Source organism: Dipodomys spectabilis, unplaced genomic scaffold (genome assembly GCF_019054845.1).
Source record: "Dipodomys spectabilis isolate Male_0828 unplaced genomic scaffold, ASM1905484v1 ptg000178l, whole genome shotgun sequence".
Taxonomy (NCBI): domain Eukaryota; kingdom Metazoa; phylum Chordata; class Mammalia; order Rodentia; family Heteromyidae; genus Dipodomys; species Dipodomys spectabilis.
The window spans coordinates 6,996,975-7,014,860 of NW_024870855.1; the positions used below are offsets into that span (position 1 = coordinate 6,996,975).

Here is a 17,886-nt window from a genome sequence, read left to right on the forward strand (position 1 = left end):
CGCGTGTCCCTGTCCCCCGACTCCGTCCCTTCACGCTGGGCCCGCTGGGGACGGGGGTGGGGTGGGGTGGGGGGGTGGAGGGGGCGGAGGCCTTCCTCCCCCCACTCTTCCTCCGCACCTCAACTCCGCTCCAGCGCTGGGTCCTCCTCCCCCTCCCCCTCCTCCCTACGCTCCTCCTCCCGCCCCTCCTCCGCCTCCCTGCCCTCCTCCCGCGGCCCCTCCTCCTCGGCTCCCTCCGCGCTCGGCGCCGCCGCCGGCCCGCTGCGCGCTGTGCTTGGCTCCGCAGCCCCGCAGCCATGGCGGACATCAAGACGGGCATCTTCGCCAAGAACGTGCAGAAGCGGCTCAACCGCGCCCAGGAGAAGGTCAGCCGAGGGCAGGGGGCCGGGGCGGAGGGCGCGGGGCGCCGGCGGCCGGACTACGGAGGCGGCGGCGGCGGTGCGGGGCCGCCTGGGGATCGGGGCGCGGGGTCCGCCGCCCCCGGCGCGGCCGCTGCAGCGGAGAGCCGGGGCCCACGGGTCGTGGCCCCGAGCCCGCGCAGGCCTGACCCCGGGCCCGCCCCGGGTGGCAGCTGTGCTGGGCGCGTGCCCGGGACCGGCAGCCGCGGCTTGCAGGTGCGGAGCCTCCGTCGCTGCGCCGGCGAAGGACCAGCGCCCGCAGCCCGCAGCCCGCAGCCCCGGCAGCGCGCAGCGACGTGGGCCGCAGACCCGGGTGGAGATGGCCGCAGCCCTCCTTCCCGGGCTGACTTCGTGGTTTTCCGTGGGGCGATTTGAATGCGGTAGAGCCGACTCCCCTCCTCCCCGCGTCCTCTCGGACCCGCAGAACCCAGCAGGACGGGATGGCAAGCCTCGGATCAGGGCTCTAGGTGTGACCCCTGAACTTCCAGACGGTGTACCCCATTTTCTCCGTCCCCTCTGACGCCGTCCTTCTGCGGAAGGTCAAGAACCAGTGACCCGAACCTAACACACTAGCACTTCCCTGCACATTTCTGTACAAAAAGAGATCTTCATTTGCAACACACATAGGCATAGACGGATTTGCACGCGCACATCGACACATGCGTGCACACGTGTGCGCGTGTCATCGCCCCGAGGCTGGGGCCCGCACCCGCCAGCCCGAGTACAGCCGTCATAGTAATGTGCGCTCCCACCCGTGTGCGCCTCCGTGCGGGGATGGGGGGGGGGGCTGGGGCCGCCGCACACCCCCGGGCTTCATTTGTGTCCAGAGCACGGTACTTGAACATGAATCCGGGATTGGTGTCAGCTGGATCGTGTTCTCGCTCACGTGGCGTTTCGTTTCCACCCTGGGATACTGGCAGTTAGATGTTTTCGTGGTTTGCTGCCAGTCCGCTTGGTGGTATGGCTCGCGATGGCAGGAAATCTCTCTCTTCAGATCCACCTGCCGTCTGCCACCCGACCCCCTCCACTTCTCCAGAGGCTGAGCAGAAGAAACTGCCTCTCCCTCGCCAGTCCCCAAGCCCCGGGGCTCTAGTGGCTGGGGTTTGTCCCTCCCTCGCTCCCTGCACACATGCACACTCTCAGTGCAGTAAGAGGATTGTATTTCTTTTAATATCCACCCAAGCTCCTCCTGAAGTCAGGAATCCGCCTCCTGCGGTTACCTGAGCAGCTGAGCTAGCAGCGCTTCCTGTTCTCCTCCTGTCCCTGCCTGTGTGTCCAGAAAACAGCCAAGGATCCATTTGCTGGCCTTGAGATTTGCATCAGACTTGGTATCGTTGCTCCGTTCTTCATTTCACTGGAGTAGTTATTCCACCCCCACCCCCGTTGTGGGGGGAAAAGTAATTACTTGAATCTTCTGTCTGAAGCTTTTTACGGATTCTGTTCCCATCTGTGAAGGAATTTAGTGATAGGGTCTGCCTTTTTTCCCCCCACATATTAAATTATTTCCTAATCTAGGTCACCAGCTGTTAATATGCCCAAAATAAATGAAAAGTAAATGTAATCTCTCTGACAGAGCATTCAAGCATGGAGGAACCCAGTTTTCCCATGATGAAGGGTCAAGGGTGTTTTGGGACTGTAGTTGAGGATGCACTTCATTGGGTGATGGGAATGAGGGTCTCAGATGACCTCTGATGGGGTGGGGTTAGGAAAATGTGTCTATTATACCTGGAAGGGGGTAAGACACACAAAGGCTGAAAATAGAAGTTCTGCCACTAGTAAGTTCAGCCCCCTTTCTGAACCTGTGTGGCACTGAGATATGGCTGGCACAAAGGGACAACTGCAGGCCAGCCAGGCTGGAAGGTGTGGAGAATGGAAGCCACCACATGGTAAGGCTTGAGTGTCATTAGACATCTCCATTCTCCCTCTTCTGCTGCTTCAGCCTCTTCCTCTTCACCAGTGCAGACCCTCTGCTTCAGTAAGTGCATGCACCAGGGCTTTAGCCACCCCTGGCTCTGAGGTTGTATAAACACATTTTTGGGGTGGGGCTCAGGTCCACCTTCTGGACTTTCCTATCATTTCTGCTGTACCTAACAGCTTCTGTGCATTTTGGTTCCAAATACATGACCATTAACTTGAGAGGCGACTTAAAACGTCTCCTCTCTTCTCCTCTCCTCTCTTCTCCTCTCTTGTTTTCCCCTTCCCTCCCCTCCATCTCCCTTCTTTCCCCTGTCCTCTCCTCTCCCCTCCCCTCCTCTCCTTCTTTCCTTCTCCGCTCTCTTAATCAATCCCTCCCCCGCCTCTTTCTTCTAGTACCTCTCTGGGGCCTCATGCTCACCGGGTTTGCTTTACTCAGCTTGCACTCTTTCATTTCAGCAATGCCTCCAGCCCGACTTTCTGCTGGTCATTTTGGAGACCAGAGTCTCATGGACTTTTCTGCTAAGCCTAGCTTCAAACCTTGATCCTCCAGGTGTCTGCCTCCTAAGCAGCTAGGCTTCCAGTGGACTACTAGCGCCCATCCAGTGAGAGTTTTTAATCTTTCTTCTTGAAACTCAGTCAAGGTTCATTGGAGAAAAAAAGAAATATACAGATAAAAGCAGGAACACAATCCAAAAGCAGAACAAAACAAAAAGCCCCCCAAAACTAGAAATGCCATAATTCACTGTTGTGTGATGTGTACCTTAGCAAATCTTTTATGGATGTATATAAATATTTTTATCACTAAAACAGTTGATATGTGATTGAATGCTCTGTCAGAGAGATTGTACTTATTTTTCACTTATTTGTGGCTGCATTAACAGTTATTTATATAACTAAACTAATCTTGAACAGCCTCCTATACATTTTACATCAATGTTTTAAATGAGTGAATAGTATTGGAATGCATAGATTTTATTGAACTATTTTTGGGGGGTATTCATTTCTCAATGTTTCTGTGTGTAAATACAAATCAACAAAGTCATACGAAGGCTTTTTTGCACACGGCCTTACTTTTCTTCTCAGGTGAATTCTAAGAAAGGGAACCATTTTGTTAAAAGTATCTGTGTTTTTATTATAGCCAGCATTGCATGAAATCCTTGCCAATGCTAAATAATAGAATGTAAAATAATGGTTACCTCTATCATTGGAAGAAAGTGAGATCTTGGGTCATTTATTCTTGGGTCATTTATTTGAGTTTTAAAAGCCAAACTTCTTTTTACATTTCTGTTTCTTCATTGATGAAGTGTGTGTTTATATTTTTACTCCTCTCCAGTCACATATCTGTTTTCTTACCTGTAAGGGAAAATCTTTATCAAACTTAATCCTAAGGGTGACAAATACTTTTTTTCCTTTTCTACTTACTTTTTCAAAAGATTTTTTTCTTTTGCAGTATTGGGATTTGAAGTCATGTGTTTAAGCTTGCTAGGCAGGTGCTCTATCACGTAAGCCACATCTCTAGCTCAAGATTGCTATGCTTTGACCTATATCCTTACCTGTTTGATGAAGATAAGTAGACATTTTGTTGTGTTGAATGAATATGTTTATTTCCCCTTACAATATTGATTGCTGAAGATTACATTTTAAAAGATGGGACTATAGTTCTTTTAAGTTTTCTACAATTGTATACCAGTACAGTTTTGAATACAGTGCAGATTAAAGAGTTGAGTTGATAAATGTCTGTGTATATGGCTATCTGCTTGGGTGTCACATTTCTATAAGAACATTTTTCTCATTCCAAGTATACATCTTCTTGCCTCTTAGTTCTTACCTTTTTATGTTCAAACCTTAAAAACCTTGGCTGTTGTTTCCCTGATGGCTGCCTTTTCTTGTACTTATTGGTACTTCTGATACTTTTTTTTTTAATAGTGAGTGTCTCTCAAAGTCTTTTGCCTGTGGTACTCATTTGGTTCACTCATGTTTTTCTGGCTACTTTTTTTTTTTCAGCACTTTTTTATCTAGTCAAGTTATGAATCTTTTCTCAGACATCTTGTGAGTATTTTCTCATAGTCATTGCTTTGTTTTATTCTTTGTTAATGGTGCCTTGGAGTGGCAATCTTAACTTTATGAAATCCTTTGTGAAGATTAAGTTCATGTTTCCCTCCCTTCCTCCCTCCCTCTTTTCCTTCCTTCCTTCCTTCCTTCCTTCCTTCCTTCCTTCCTTCCTTCCTTCCTTCCTTTTTAAAACTTTTGAGATGGGATCTTGCTCTGTTGCCTATAGTGGTCTCTATTTCATGTCTGAAGTGACTGCCTGCTTCAGCTTTCCAAGTAGCTGGGACTACAGAAGTGAACTACCATTCCCTATTGAGCTTTTGTTTCCCCTGTGGTTAAAATTGCCTTATTTTTCTGTGAATTTTTAGAATTGCTTCTTCTTGCTTCATGATACCTGTTGAATGCCTATCAGTATTATTGTCTGAGGTTCAATGTGCCAGATGATGTAATTATTCTGAGTTCTCTCGTTGGAGCCTCTATATGTTTGCTGTATTCTGTAATGATATTTTTTTTCCAGGGATGACCTGGATTTTTTCTCTCCATGACTGAGGAAGGAACCTAGAATGCCATCTTTCATATAGGCCCTACCTTTGAAACAGTCATTTGTTGTTAGTGCTATATTTTGTCCTCACCTATAGTACTGGATGGCAGGAGGTTCTAAGCCTTTGTGTGTGTGTGTGTGTGTGTGTGTGTGTGTGTGTGTTAGCATGTGCATGTGTGTGAGAGAAAAACAGATTGTACATTGATAATTGGCTGCTTTTTCATTGGTTCTACCTATATTGGTCCTTGTTCTTTTTTTTGTGTGATAGTTTCCTTTCTACATTTATTTATTTATTTATTTATTTTTGGGTCTGGTCGTGGGGTCTGAACTCTGGGCCTGGGCGCTGTCCCTCAGCTCTTCAGCTCAAGGCTAGCGCTCTACCACTTGAGCCACAGCACCACTTCCGGCTTTTTTCTTTTTGTTTATGTGGTGCTGAGGAATCGAACCCAGGGCCTCAGGCATGCAAGGCAAGCACTCTACCACTGAGCCACCTTCCCAGCTTCTTTCTACTTTTATTTTACAAAGCTAAGACCTTATTTTGAGTTCTGAATGTGCCACCCTGTCCCCAGAGCATGTGTTGGAAGCTCGATTCCTCAGTGTTGGGAGGTGTGTAGTTCATTGGGCCCCACCCTCGTACATGGATCAGTGCTGATTTAAAGGGCTCCAGGTAGCCAGTCTGCTCTCTTGCTCTCTTTTTTCCTATCCATCTCTTGCCATGAGCTGAAGCAGCCTAAGGGCTCTGGCCATGTTATCCTATCTCCATCTTTGACTTCCTAGAACTGTAAGAAAGAGATCTTTAGGTTTATAAATCATCCACTTGGAGATAGGCTAGTACAGCAGGACCAATCAGTATAGGATTACTTCTTTTTGAGCAAGATAATTTTCTCTAGTTTTATTAGCAATTGCCAAAATTAAAAATGATAGTTATGAAGGCATTCAGAGTAAAGTTTCCTTCCTCCATTTTCTCCCACACAGACACACATACACCAGACATCCTTCTTTCTCCAGAGTTAGAACACTACAGAATTAGAACTATAAGAATTCAGGTTTTCATATTGTGAAAGTTACCTTCGGGTAACTTTACAATATATAACATATTATATGTACAGACATACATGTGTACATATATGCATATGTACACGTATATGCTTATATATGTGAAAACATTTCAAATAAAAGGAGACTGTGGAGTACTCTTGGAGGAATTGAGTGGAGGAATGCAGTAGTATTTTTAAAAATTATGTATCATTCTCAGTTTTCTTTTTTGACAGTACTGGGGTTTGAACTTGGCATCACACTAAGCAGGGTCTCAGCCACTGAGCCATGGCTCCTGTCCATTCCTGCATCGGTTAGTTTGAGATGGACTGTCACTTTTTGCCTGGGTGCATTCTAGGTTAGTGATCCTCCTATTTTAAGCTTCCTGCTGCAGCTAAGATGACAGATATTCACCTCCATGCCTAGCTTCTTTCCAGTGTGATGGAGTCTTACCAACATTTTTTCCCAAGCTGGCCTGGAATAATGCCCCCATCTCAGCCTCTTGAGTAGCCGGGATAACAGTTGTGAGCCACTGCTCCTAGCTCATTCTCACTTTTAAAGTCTGGAAATTTCTATTTTGCTGTTCAAACACAGCTTAAAAAATTATCTAGACATTTACAGTGGAGGCCACTTGAGAACTCCTGATAAAATAAGTGAGCTGGAAGATTCTTATGAAGAAAATGGCAGAATGGGGCTGGGAAGGTGGCTCAGTGGTAGAGTGCTTGCCTTGCATGCATGAGGCCCTGGGTTCGAATCCTCAGCACCACATAAGCAAAAAGAAAAAAGCCGGAAGTGGTGCTGTGGCTCAAGTGGTAGAGCGCTAGGCTTGAGCTGAAGAAGAGCTGAGGGACAGTGCCCAGGCCCAGAGTTCAGGCCCCACGACCGGAACCCCCCCCCCCCAAAAAAAAAGAAAATGGCGGAATCCTCAGGTTGTAGCAGTTATTTTCTGACCTTCATAATGGTGAACATTTACAGAATGAAAATACTGTCATCTCTTCTGCAGGGACTTACCCAGGTGAGGCTATGTAGAAGCATCATACAGAATGCAAGGCACAGCATTTGCGGCTGCCTGAGAACATGTTTCCTCACAGAAGTGCTGAGACACCATTCTGATTGATCCCAGGGCTGTTTGACTATGGTTGTGCTTGCTGAGCACATACCAGGCAAATCCCTTAGTTAGAATGAGGTTTGAAGCCTGGAGAAGTGCTCCGGTTGGAAATATTTGTCATATCATCGTTATATATAAATCTTGATTGTTCAGAAGCTACTCAGAGCAGATGTACAAAAATCTCCACCATTTTGGTGATTCAGTTGAAAGCTCAGTTGGAACATATAGTAACTGTACATAGTAATATGCACATACATGTGGCCTTTCTACTATCTTGTATGCCTATAATGATTTAATAAAATATTCATGGACCCACAAGTAAATATGCACCTAATGCCAAGTAAAAGATTTTACATACTCAAATTTAGTGTTGGTCTAATGTCAAGACAACCTGGTAGAATTAATTCATTCAATAGGTCACATACATTGACATTCAAGTGATATTCATTAACACTTGTTAGACACAGATAGTTTGTGTGTTACTTCACAGACACTGTCTTTTCTACAAATTGAAGATTCATGATAGCCTTGCAGTAAGCAAATCTGTCAGTGCCTTTGTTCAACAGCTCAGATGACTGTTTAGCCCTAAAGTATTTTTTTTTTTTTTTTGCTAGTACTGGGGCTGGAACTAATGGCCTCATACTCTTCCATAGTTTTTTCCCAGTCAGGGCTGGTGTATGCACAGTATCATGGAGAGAGAAGGATAAAAAGTGGTACCCTAGAGGATGCTTAAAAGAACACTTTCACGTTGCCAGGCACCAGTGGCTTATGCCTGTAATCCTAGCTACTCAGGTGGTTCATATCTTAGGATCATAGTTCAAAGCCAGCCTGGTCAGGAACGTCCATCAGATTTTTATCTCAAATTAACTACCTACCTTCCCTCCCCACAACCAAAAAACTGGAAGTAAAGCTATGGTTCAAGTGGGAAAGCACTAGCTTTGAGCAAAAAAATAAAAAGCTTAGGGACATCACCCAGGCCCTGAGTTCAAGCCCCAGGACCAACATAAAACAAGAAATACTTTTATACTTCACAGAAACTGGTGTTCTGGAAGCCAAACCATTTCTTGTCTTAATGGCATATAGTACTAATAGTACACATTCTGTATAATCTGATTCTGTAAAAAGCATTGTATGTTTTTTTCATGAGGGGCTATTACTTGGATTTGAACTCAAGGCATCACCCTTGTTTGGGTTTCTTGCTCATGGATAGTATTTTTTTTCATTTGAGCTGTGCCTCCAGCCTAGCATTTAGCTGGTTAATTGAAGATGGAGTCTCACACTTAACCTCACTTGTGTTGGAGTTGAACTGTGAGTTTTACAAATTTCAGTCTCCTGTATAGCAAGATGGATTGCCCTGATTCAGGTTCATGCTAATAGTGTAAATTCTTTAGTCTTATGTAGCTCTGTTTGCTTTTCTTCCTTTGTGCTGCTTGTCAATCAGCTTATATCTTTTTTTTTTTTGTCGGTCATGGGGCTTGAACTCTGGGCTTGGGCGCTGTCCCTCAGCTCTTCAGCTCAAGGCAAGTGCTCTACCGCTTGAGCCACAGTGCCACTTCCGGCTTTCAAGTGGTTTATTGGAGATAAGAGTCTCACAGACTTTCCTGCCTGGGCTGGCTTTGAACCGTGATCCTCAGATCTCAGCCTCCTGAGTAGCTAGGATTACAGGCGTGAGCCACCAGCGCCCGGCTCAGTTTATATCTTTCTGTGTTGTGTTTCTATCAGCACAATCTATAACACTTTATGCAGCGGGATAAAAGTGAGTTAAAAGGTACATGACTATTGCTTTTACATTAACCTTTGTATTTTCTTATGAAATTAGGTCTCCTAGGTAGTATTTAGCTCATTTACCCATTAAAATAGTGAAGCAAGATCATAATAGGGGATATATAGTGTTATTAGTAGGATAATTATATCTATAACTCCAGCTAAAATCAAAATATAAGGATTTAGTTCAAATGTACAGTTATAGTACATCACATAACTTATATTATTGAGATTGTTTTATATTCAATAGTTTTATAGTTCTCTAGTAAGGAGCTATTAAGCATTACCTATGACATCTCTACCTATAAGGGATGTTTTGTGTATTTTCTGCATCTCAATAGCTGGTATTCAGACTCTCAAAAAGATCAGTGAGGGCTAGGAAGGTGGCTCAGTGGTAGAGCGCTTGCCTTGCATGCCTGAGGCCCTGGGTTTGATTCCCCAGCACCACATAAGCAAAAAGAAAAAAAGCCAGAAGTGGCGCTGTGGCTCAAGTGGTAGAGTGCTAACCTTGAGCTGAAGAGCTGAGGGACAGCACCTAGGCCCAGAGTTCAGGCCCCATGACTGGATCCTCCCAAAAAAAGATCAGTGACTTTCAGCAAGTGTGAGGCACCTATAGCACTCTTGACTTAAACATTTCACAAAGCACCTTGAAGAGCACGTAGAAGAGCAGTAAAGTTCTTGATAGGTGGTAGATGTGCCTATACTCACACACACACACACACACACACACACACACACACACACACACCATATATCACACTACACATACCACGTACAACACACACAATTCACATACATACAACACACACATATACACAGCACATACACACCATAACCCCCCCCCCACACACACACACACACACATCACCACGTATGGCTTGCTCCATTGTGGTTCGGTCACACATTGTGGTATCCGTTGAGGACTCAGGTATCTGGGCTCCTTGGGGTTTCTCTGAGTGTTGTGATTGTGTTCAGCATGGATGTATGTATCTACTACAGCACTAGGGTTTTAAACCATATACCTTTAGAATAATTACATTGATCTGTTATGTAAAGAAGAAAGATCTTTAAAGGAGAGGTATCCCAGGTAAATGAGGAGGAAAGTTTTATCAGAGTTGACTGGAGAGAAGTCCCATTCATCTCCAGAGTGCATTAGATGAGATCCTATGCAGTGTTGGTGTACAGCAGTCTCTTTGCGGGTAATATAGTAAGGTTTTAGAATAAGATATGACACGAGCGGAGTTAGTCTCTTTCATGCCTCACGCCTTGCCTCGCTCCCTTTCCTTTGCTGACATTTCATGAGTAGCAGCTGCTGTCTACATTCTCACCCCATTGCTTGTTTCACTTGGGCTTGAACTCTGTAGAAGTGGAACTCGACATTGATAGGCTTTTGAGCCTTGTTTAGCTGATGCTGAGATTGGTTCGCATTGCTGTTACTAGGAGCAGCTCATTCTTTTCTTCTACCTAAAAAAAACACACACTATAGAATACTGTAAAACATTCCACAATTTATTGATCGGTTCTGTATATTTTGCACATGTAATGGGCTTAATTATGGTATTTCATACAAGTATTCAATGAACTTTAATTATATCCACTCCCTGTTACCTTCTCTTTCTCTCTTCTTCTCTCCCACTGGTGTCCTTCCTCTTCCCAAATAATATTCTTTCTACTGTTATCTTGCATGGTCTTGTTCTTCCATGGCCTGTATCTGCTCTTAGCAACACATATATGTTAGGATTTCTGATTTGCACTGAACTTAAAGCTCACTTCAATAACTCTTATTTATCCTTCCAGATGTTTTCCCAGATCTCTTCCATTTAGTCAATTTTACGTTATATATCATAGAAATTGTAGCATTGTGTGGCAGTTGCAATCATTTTCCTTGAGATGAGGCAGAGATTGCAGGTTACGTAGTAGCAATCCCTCCCTTTAGGAACCTAGTGCTGAGTTTTGCTTGGATTTGGTGGACTCATGTCAGATAGGTGTTAAGTTTGGCAGGAAATTGGGATTGGAGGAGACTGGTTCAACACTGTGCAATCACCAGGATGACCTGGGTTATTCAACAAGGGGAAGTGGGTTTGTTTGGTGTGTGTGTGTGTGTGCATGTGTGTGCGCACGTGCATGTGTGCATGCCTGCTGGTCCTTGGGCTTGAACTCAGGACCAGGGACCTATTCCTTAGCTTTTTTGCTCAAGGCTATCACTCTACCACTTGAGCCACAGCTCCATTTCTGGCTTCTTGGTGTTTATTTGGTGATGAGTCTCTTGCTGACTTAGAACCTTGATCCTCAGATCCCAGCCTCCTGAGTAGGTAGGATTTGCAGGCATGAGCCACTGGCTCCCAACTTACATTCAGTAGTTATATGAGAGAGCAAGAGACTTCTGTCTCTGCAGAAGCTATGCTAGATTTTTGGCCTGTATTCCTGAAGCTAAACCTCTGTCCTAACATTTAGTTCAATCCATTTGAAATCTCTGCTCCCCCTTTTATTGTTAATCACAAATTCTGAGTTGAAACCCTTTTATATACAGTTACTAAAGGGTGATTAAAAACTAAAATAAAAAAACTAAAAATCAAGACAGTAAAGATAAAAATTAAATGTTTAATATTCAATATCAGCTATTTCAAAGAATTCATTTTAAAATTAACACATTTAAAAAAAGTTTTTCTTTGTATGTTGCTCCTGTTTTCTGGGTTTACAAAGTGTGGAATTGGAGAGACTTTGATGAACTGTGTAGAGACGACCCAGGCACAATGGAGAGCCATTCTCAGCTAAGCACAGGAGCTAATGAGAGATGTTGGATTCCTTAGATGATATCCAGATGATCTCTTGCAAGGATTGATCTCTTTAGCTATGTCCTCTCGCAGCATTGGGAGGTATTTTTATTTGAATTAGCTGGAAAACAGACTGCTTATTAGTGGTTGGCTTTGGGGTTGACCCCTGGGGAGTGTTGAACTTGAACTGTGTACTCCTGGGGAGTGTTGAACTTAAATTGGAGCTTGAACTGTGTGAGGATGGCCTACCTGTGTTGAGTCATTTGTCAATAGTAGGCTCAGATAGTCCCTGTCTGGGATCTATTTGGAGTTAAGGGTCTTTAGTGAAAAGTAAGGTGTCACCTGTGATGCTAGACTGACTGAGGGGAAGATATTGCTACCACTTAGAGGCAGCTCAGGATGTTAGGAAGAATGCCTAGATCAGAATCGTGACTTTCTCCGCTTTCCAGCTGGGGGCAGGAGAGACTGAGCAAGGCTTTCTTAATGTGCAACCACCCATACAATGAAGAACAGAAGGATAATTTTTTTTTTCATCCTACAGCTAGAATCACAGCTAAATACTTTAACTCTTGTTATAATGTAGTATTTCCACAGATGATACATGGTGGGTATTTTTATTTTCTGTAGTTTTCAGTGTCTTTCTCAAGGCGGCAGACTCATGCTATATTTATATCTTAAACACCTTCCTTTAGACTGAATGGGGGGAAACAAGAGGTTGTAAGTAAGTACCCCACGCAGGTATTTGGGCCACATAGGGAAGCTCCTTGTCTAAGCTGAGAAAGCCTGGTTCATGACACATCTTTCTTCTGACCACACCCCAGTGTACTCAGGAGGTGCCCTAGACCACAGGTGAGTACCGACCAGACCATGGGTTGTTACCTTCTATCCTCAGGGATCTTGCAGGAAGGTGTGTGACTCATTCTCTGCCCCAGGGATGAGAGTCATTGGTTCTTCTAGCAAAATCCTGGATTCTCCTTCACATGGAGGGCCAACTTAAATAAGACCAAGGCAGAAGGACACTGTCCTCTATCTCTTTTCTCTCTAAGCTCTGTACATATCAATACTTCTAAGGCCCTCGGAGACCACCGTTCAGATGGCAGGAAACAGCACAGTTCTGTGGGTAGGATTTAAAGGACATCAGATGCTCCATCCTCTGTTCGAGCTCCAACGTTCCTTTTGAAGCCCTAGAGGTCTTCCCACAATGTTAGTATTTAAAACAAATCAATCAGATTAGAGGGCTTATTGAACTGTGGTTCAGAATTTTAGAGCTGGAATGGAAGCAGTAAATCAGAAGCCTGTGCTTTTAGGCCTGGGACATTTTCTCAGCCTGCTTTATTACATATTCCTACCAGAGTATATTTTATTCTCAGGACCAGGGTTTACTTCTTTCCCTGCAATCCATCTATCTCATCAAAAAAAATTGCTTTTCTGTAAGTCACTGGGTTTCGTGTGTGTGTGTGTGTGTGTGTGTGTGTGTGTGTGTTTGTGTGTGTGTGTGTGTGTGTGTGTATGCCAGTATGGGGATTTAAATTCATGGCCTTGCTCGTTCTTGCTTAGTTTTTTTCTCCTTACAGTTGGCACTCTACCACTTGAGCTACACCTCTACTTCCAGCTTTTTTCTAATTGAAGATAAGTATCTTGAGGATTTCTCTGCGGAGCTGTCTTTAAACCATGGTCCTTAGATCTCAGCTTCTTGAGTAGCTAAGATGACAGGTGTGGCCTCTGGTGCTTTGACGTGGGTTTTCTTTACATTATTCCATAAAAAGCATAGGGTAAGCTTTTAAAAAATAGTTATCGAATGGATAAATCAATGATGGTTTGAGTTGTTTTCAAGGTGATCTGAAACTAAATTCTTGATTTTAGATTTTTTAAGATTAAGGCTGCCTTAGTATGATGAAGGTAATGCATACTCATTGAAGAAACATCTCTCATGTGCAGTAATCAGTGTTTACATTGTCTGCTTTATACCATGTGATCTCTATCAAGATAAAAAAGGAGTGTCAGGAGGTGAGATGGTATAGACAGACCATAATGTCAGAGCCACGTCTTTTTGCTTAGTACTATGTTCTTGGTTCAGTACACATGGAGGGTTTCTTGTCTGTAGTAAGAATGGACCACAGAATTGTTTCCCATTATCCCTAGTGAGTTCTAAGCCCAGTCCCAGCCCTCTGCAGTGGCTGGCTGTACTGACAAGTTTGGAAGCTTTCTGAGCCAGCACACCCACAGCTGAGCTGGAGTAGTAGGATTTGTAGGTTTAACAAAATATCATAGGAGCCTGAGCAGATGTGTGTGAAGTTGGCTCAGAGGGGTTTTATGGGCATCCACATCAAGAATAAAGCTCTCCATCCTTTTTTCATCCATAACCAGCTGTACCAGTGCCCTTATATATGCTGTGTACTCATTCCCTCTTTTGTTACGATCCAGTGGCACTGGAAATAGTTCCTCTTACTCTGAGCCAAGCCTGACTTGTTCCAAGTATACTCTTGCCAAAGAGAACTGGACAAATAGAAAGAAAACGATTGCTGCATGAATTGGATGGCTGACTCAGATTGGTGTGGGTTAAAATGGTGAGCTGCTGATTTATTTTATATCGTGTCTATAGGCGAGAGGTGAGCAGAATACCGTTTCCAAATGCTTCCATCACAAATGACCCACGCAGTGACTTGCCCTTCCCCTCAGAATGCTAGGCCCCGGTCTGTTGTTGGATATCAGAGTTGAGCATTGATGTCCGCAGCCATAATTAGTAGCATCAATATGTTAAGGGAGGGGAGGTGTACATAACAGGCAAAATGATCACCTCTCACTTCTTCAATCTGGGAGGTCAGGAAGGGGGTTGATCAGGCATTCTGTATAGAACTCAAAGTGGCAAAAGGAAAGCAGAGAGCCAGCCAGTAAGGGAAGGTGGGAGAAAGGGCCATGAAAGGCAAGGCCAGTTGGTTATTTGTCTGAGAGAGTTTGGTCCTGTTTTTAACATAAGAAGACACGCAGGTGTGGGGGATAAAGGGAAGAATGGTCACAGCAGCTGGTGGAGATGATGAGACAGCACCAGCTCAGCTGTGCAGGGACCATGCTTGGGCGTCTTGGTTGTCTCCACCGCGTAGGCTCATGCCATAATGACCACCACTACCCCAGCAGCTTCACAGGATCTTCTTTCTTTTTTAAATTTAATTTTATTGTCAAGGTGATGTACAGAAGGGTTACAGTAACATGCATAAGGTAGTAGGCACATTTCTTGTTGAACATTGTTACCCCCTCCCTCATTTTTCTCCCACTTTTCCTCTCCCCTCATCTCCCCCTCCCAAAGTTGTACAGTTCCTTTCCAACATATTGTCTTGTGAGCATCACCGTTGGATTGGTTTGCTCTTTGTTCTTTGTCTCACCATTTTGTTGTTCCCCTTCCCTTCCCTAATTCAGATAGATGTATTACAATACACAGGGTACCAGAATCAAATACAGTGACAATGAGAGATAAACCATAGGGGAAAAAAAGAAAAACAAAACAAAAGAAAAAAGAAGTACCTTCACAAAGCACATATAAAACAACACCACCAACAAAAAACCTATTTCCATGTCTTGGAGTTCATTTCGCTTAGCAGCATCTTATAGGGTCATATGTACATAGCTATGAGCTGTTGTGATCTAGAACTATCCTAGGCATGTACTAATAATTACAAATGAGGGCAACCATGGAGTCTGTTTCTTTGGATCTGGCTTACTTCACTTAATATGATTTTTTTCCAGGGATTGTCTGATGAGCCATCCCAAACCACTGACTATATATCCACCTTTATACTAAAGGAGGAAGTAAAGATAACTGTAAATGATTCTAACATTTAGTGAATTGCTGCTTTTCACTTTACAAACACTTAGTAGGAAAATGGAGTCTTTAATAGATTGATTTTTTTTTTTTTAATTTTGGTTGTGGGGCTTGAACTCAGGGCCTGGCATTGTCCCTGATCTCTTTTGCTTGAGGCTAGTACCACTGTGAGCCACAGTGCCACTTCAGGTTTTGTAGTGGTTAATTGGAGATAAGAGTCTCACAGACTTTCCTGTCCAGGCTGCCTTTGAACTGTGATCCTCAGATCTCAGTCTCCTGAGTAGCTAGGATTACAGGCATGAGCCACTGGTTAGATTAAATGCAATATCAGCCTTTATTCCACAATGTGGAATGGAGTGGATAGAAATCTTAGCTGCTATTTTTAGTGCTCATTCAAAGAAAATTCATTGCCAGGAGTGGTATGCCATGTTTCCAGTGTTCATCATCGGTGTCAACACCAACATTTTGTCCTGTGGTCTCAGAAAGCAGCGACTCAATAAACATAGACTCATCCACAGTTACAGAAACTAGCTCTCCTGGGTTCTCTTCCACCCCTCCCTTCCTCTACTGCTCTGACTCCGTCTCACACCCCTCTGTGACCAGCATACGAGGCCCCTTTGCTGGCAGGGGCACATACCACTTTGTGTCCAAAAATTGGAACGCTCTCTTGTCCCATAACCCAATATATACTTGACTATGGTGTAGTGTTTTACATTTTCAGCTTTGCAAGTTTAAAGGCTTAGTTTGTAATGAAGAAAATGAATGAGGTGACTCTAAGTGCTAATTGGTTACTTTGGTAATGAGTGCAGTGTCACTTTGGGGGTCTTTCAGAAATTGGTCATGACATGGAGAAAGCTTCAGTAGGTGTAATTTGGTCATTTCCCAGTCACAGTCCTCATGAACAAACACCAGCCGAGCCTCTGGGGACCTCAGGGCTTCCTGGCTGTCATGGGAATTGGTCTCATTTATAAGAGCCTGACACGGGACTGTCCCAGAGGAATTGAAAAATAGATGTTTAAATAAACAAAAACCTGTCCACTCTGCTCCAGGTATCTGCAGGTTCCATATATGCAGACACAACCAATTGTAGATTACAACTGAACCAAACGCACAGACTTTTTTTTTTGTCACAGTTCCCTAAACAATGAGTAGAACAGTTTCTTGCATAGCATTATATTTTGTTAGGAATTATAACAAATCTAAATAGGAGCTAATGCATGCAGGAGAGTGTGCCTAGATAATAGGCATTTACTTTGCCACTTTATATAAGGGACATGAGTATCTACAGGTTTTGGGGGGGTCTTTATATCCAATCTCCCACCTCTACCAAATGGCAACTGTACTTGAATATTTATAACAGCATTATTCATAGTTATGGCAGAAGCAGCCTGAATAGCTAGACACTGAAGAATGGATAGCAAATGTGGTTACCATGCAATGGATTATTATTTGGCCTTTATTTTTCTTAAGTTTTATGATTATTTTTTATTGGACCTTTAGAAGAAATTATAATTAGATCCATATTATGCCATGGATAAACTGGGGAGAAATAGCTAAAGGAGAAGAGCCAGGCACAAAAGGCCATGTCCTGTATGATTGCATTGTTATGAAATGTCTGGTGTAGGCACAGCCCTAGACATAGAAAGCAGGTTACTTTGCTAGGTGTTGAAGGAGGGGAGGGATAGGAGCTTGCTGCACAATGGATAGAATGTTCTGGACCTAGGCAGTGGTTGATGGTTACACAACAATGTGAACACATTCATTCCACAGAACTGCACATTTTTAAATGATTAAAAAGGAAAATTTGGTGTTGAATTCCATCACAAGTTGAGAGAAAAAAAGAACAAAAAGAAAAGAAAAGAAAAAAGAAAGAAAAAAAAGTAAGCCTCCCAAATCCCCAAATATAGGGGTTACAGTAGACTGACCTTCTCCTCTTACTCTTTCTTCCCTTCCTTCTCTTCTTCCTCCTTTTCTTTTTCTTTTCTTTTTTTTTTATGACTCTTCTTTTTTTTTTTTTTGGTCCGGTTGTGGGGCTTGAACTCTGGGCCTGGGCGCTGTCCCTCAGCTCTTCAGCTCAAGGCTAGCACTCTACCACTTGAGACACAGCGCCACTTCTGGCTTTTTCCTTTTTGCTTATGTGGTGCTGAGGAATTGAACCCAGGGCCTCAGGCTTGCAAGGCAAGCGCTCTACCACTGAGCCACCTTCCCAGCCCCCTTTTCTTTTTCTTTATTTCCTTTTTTGTTTTTTAAGCAGTACTGAGGTTTGAATTCAGGGCTTCAAGATTGCTAGGAAGGTGCTAGCACACATTTGAGCCGTGTCCCATCCCTTTTTGCTTAGTTGTGTAGGGTGGCATATTTTTGCCCAGGCCTACTTGGACTGAGATCCTCCTATTTATGCCTCTCAAGTGGTGCATGCCACCACACATAGCTGTTGGTTGGGATGGAGTCTTCTTAGCTTTCTGCTTGGGCTGGTCTTGGACTGT

At 43.8% G+C, this 17,886-nt stretch overlaps 1 protein-coding gene across 1 annotated transcript in view; it reads left to right on the plus strand.

Moving 5' to 3' along the window:
* Positions 1-284: 284 nt before the first annotated feature.
* The window catches only part of Amph (amphiphysin), a 136,420-nt gene continuing 118,818 nt past the window's right edge, over positions 285-17,886 (plus strand). The window contains exon 1 of the mRNA XM_042695084.1: positions 285-365. Within this exon, the coding sequence (XP_042551018.1) occupies positions 297-365 (69 nt within the window). The 5' untranslated portion in view covers positions 285-296. The remainder of the gene's footprint in view (positions 366-17,886) is intronic.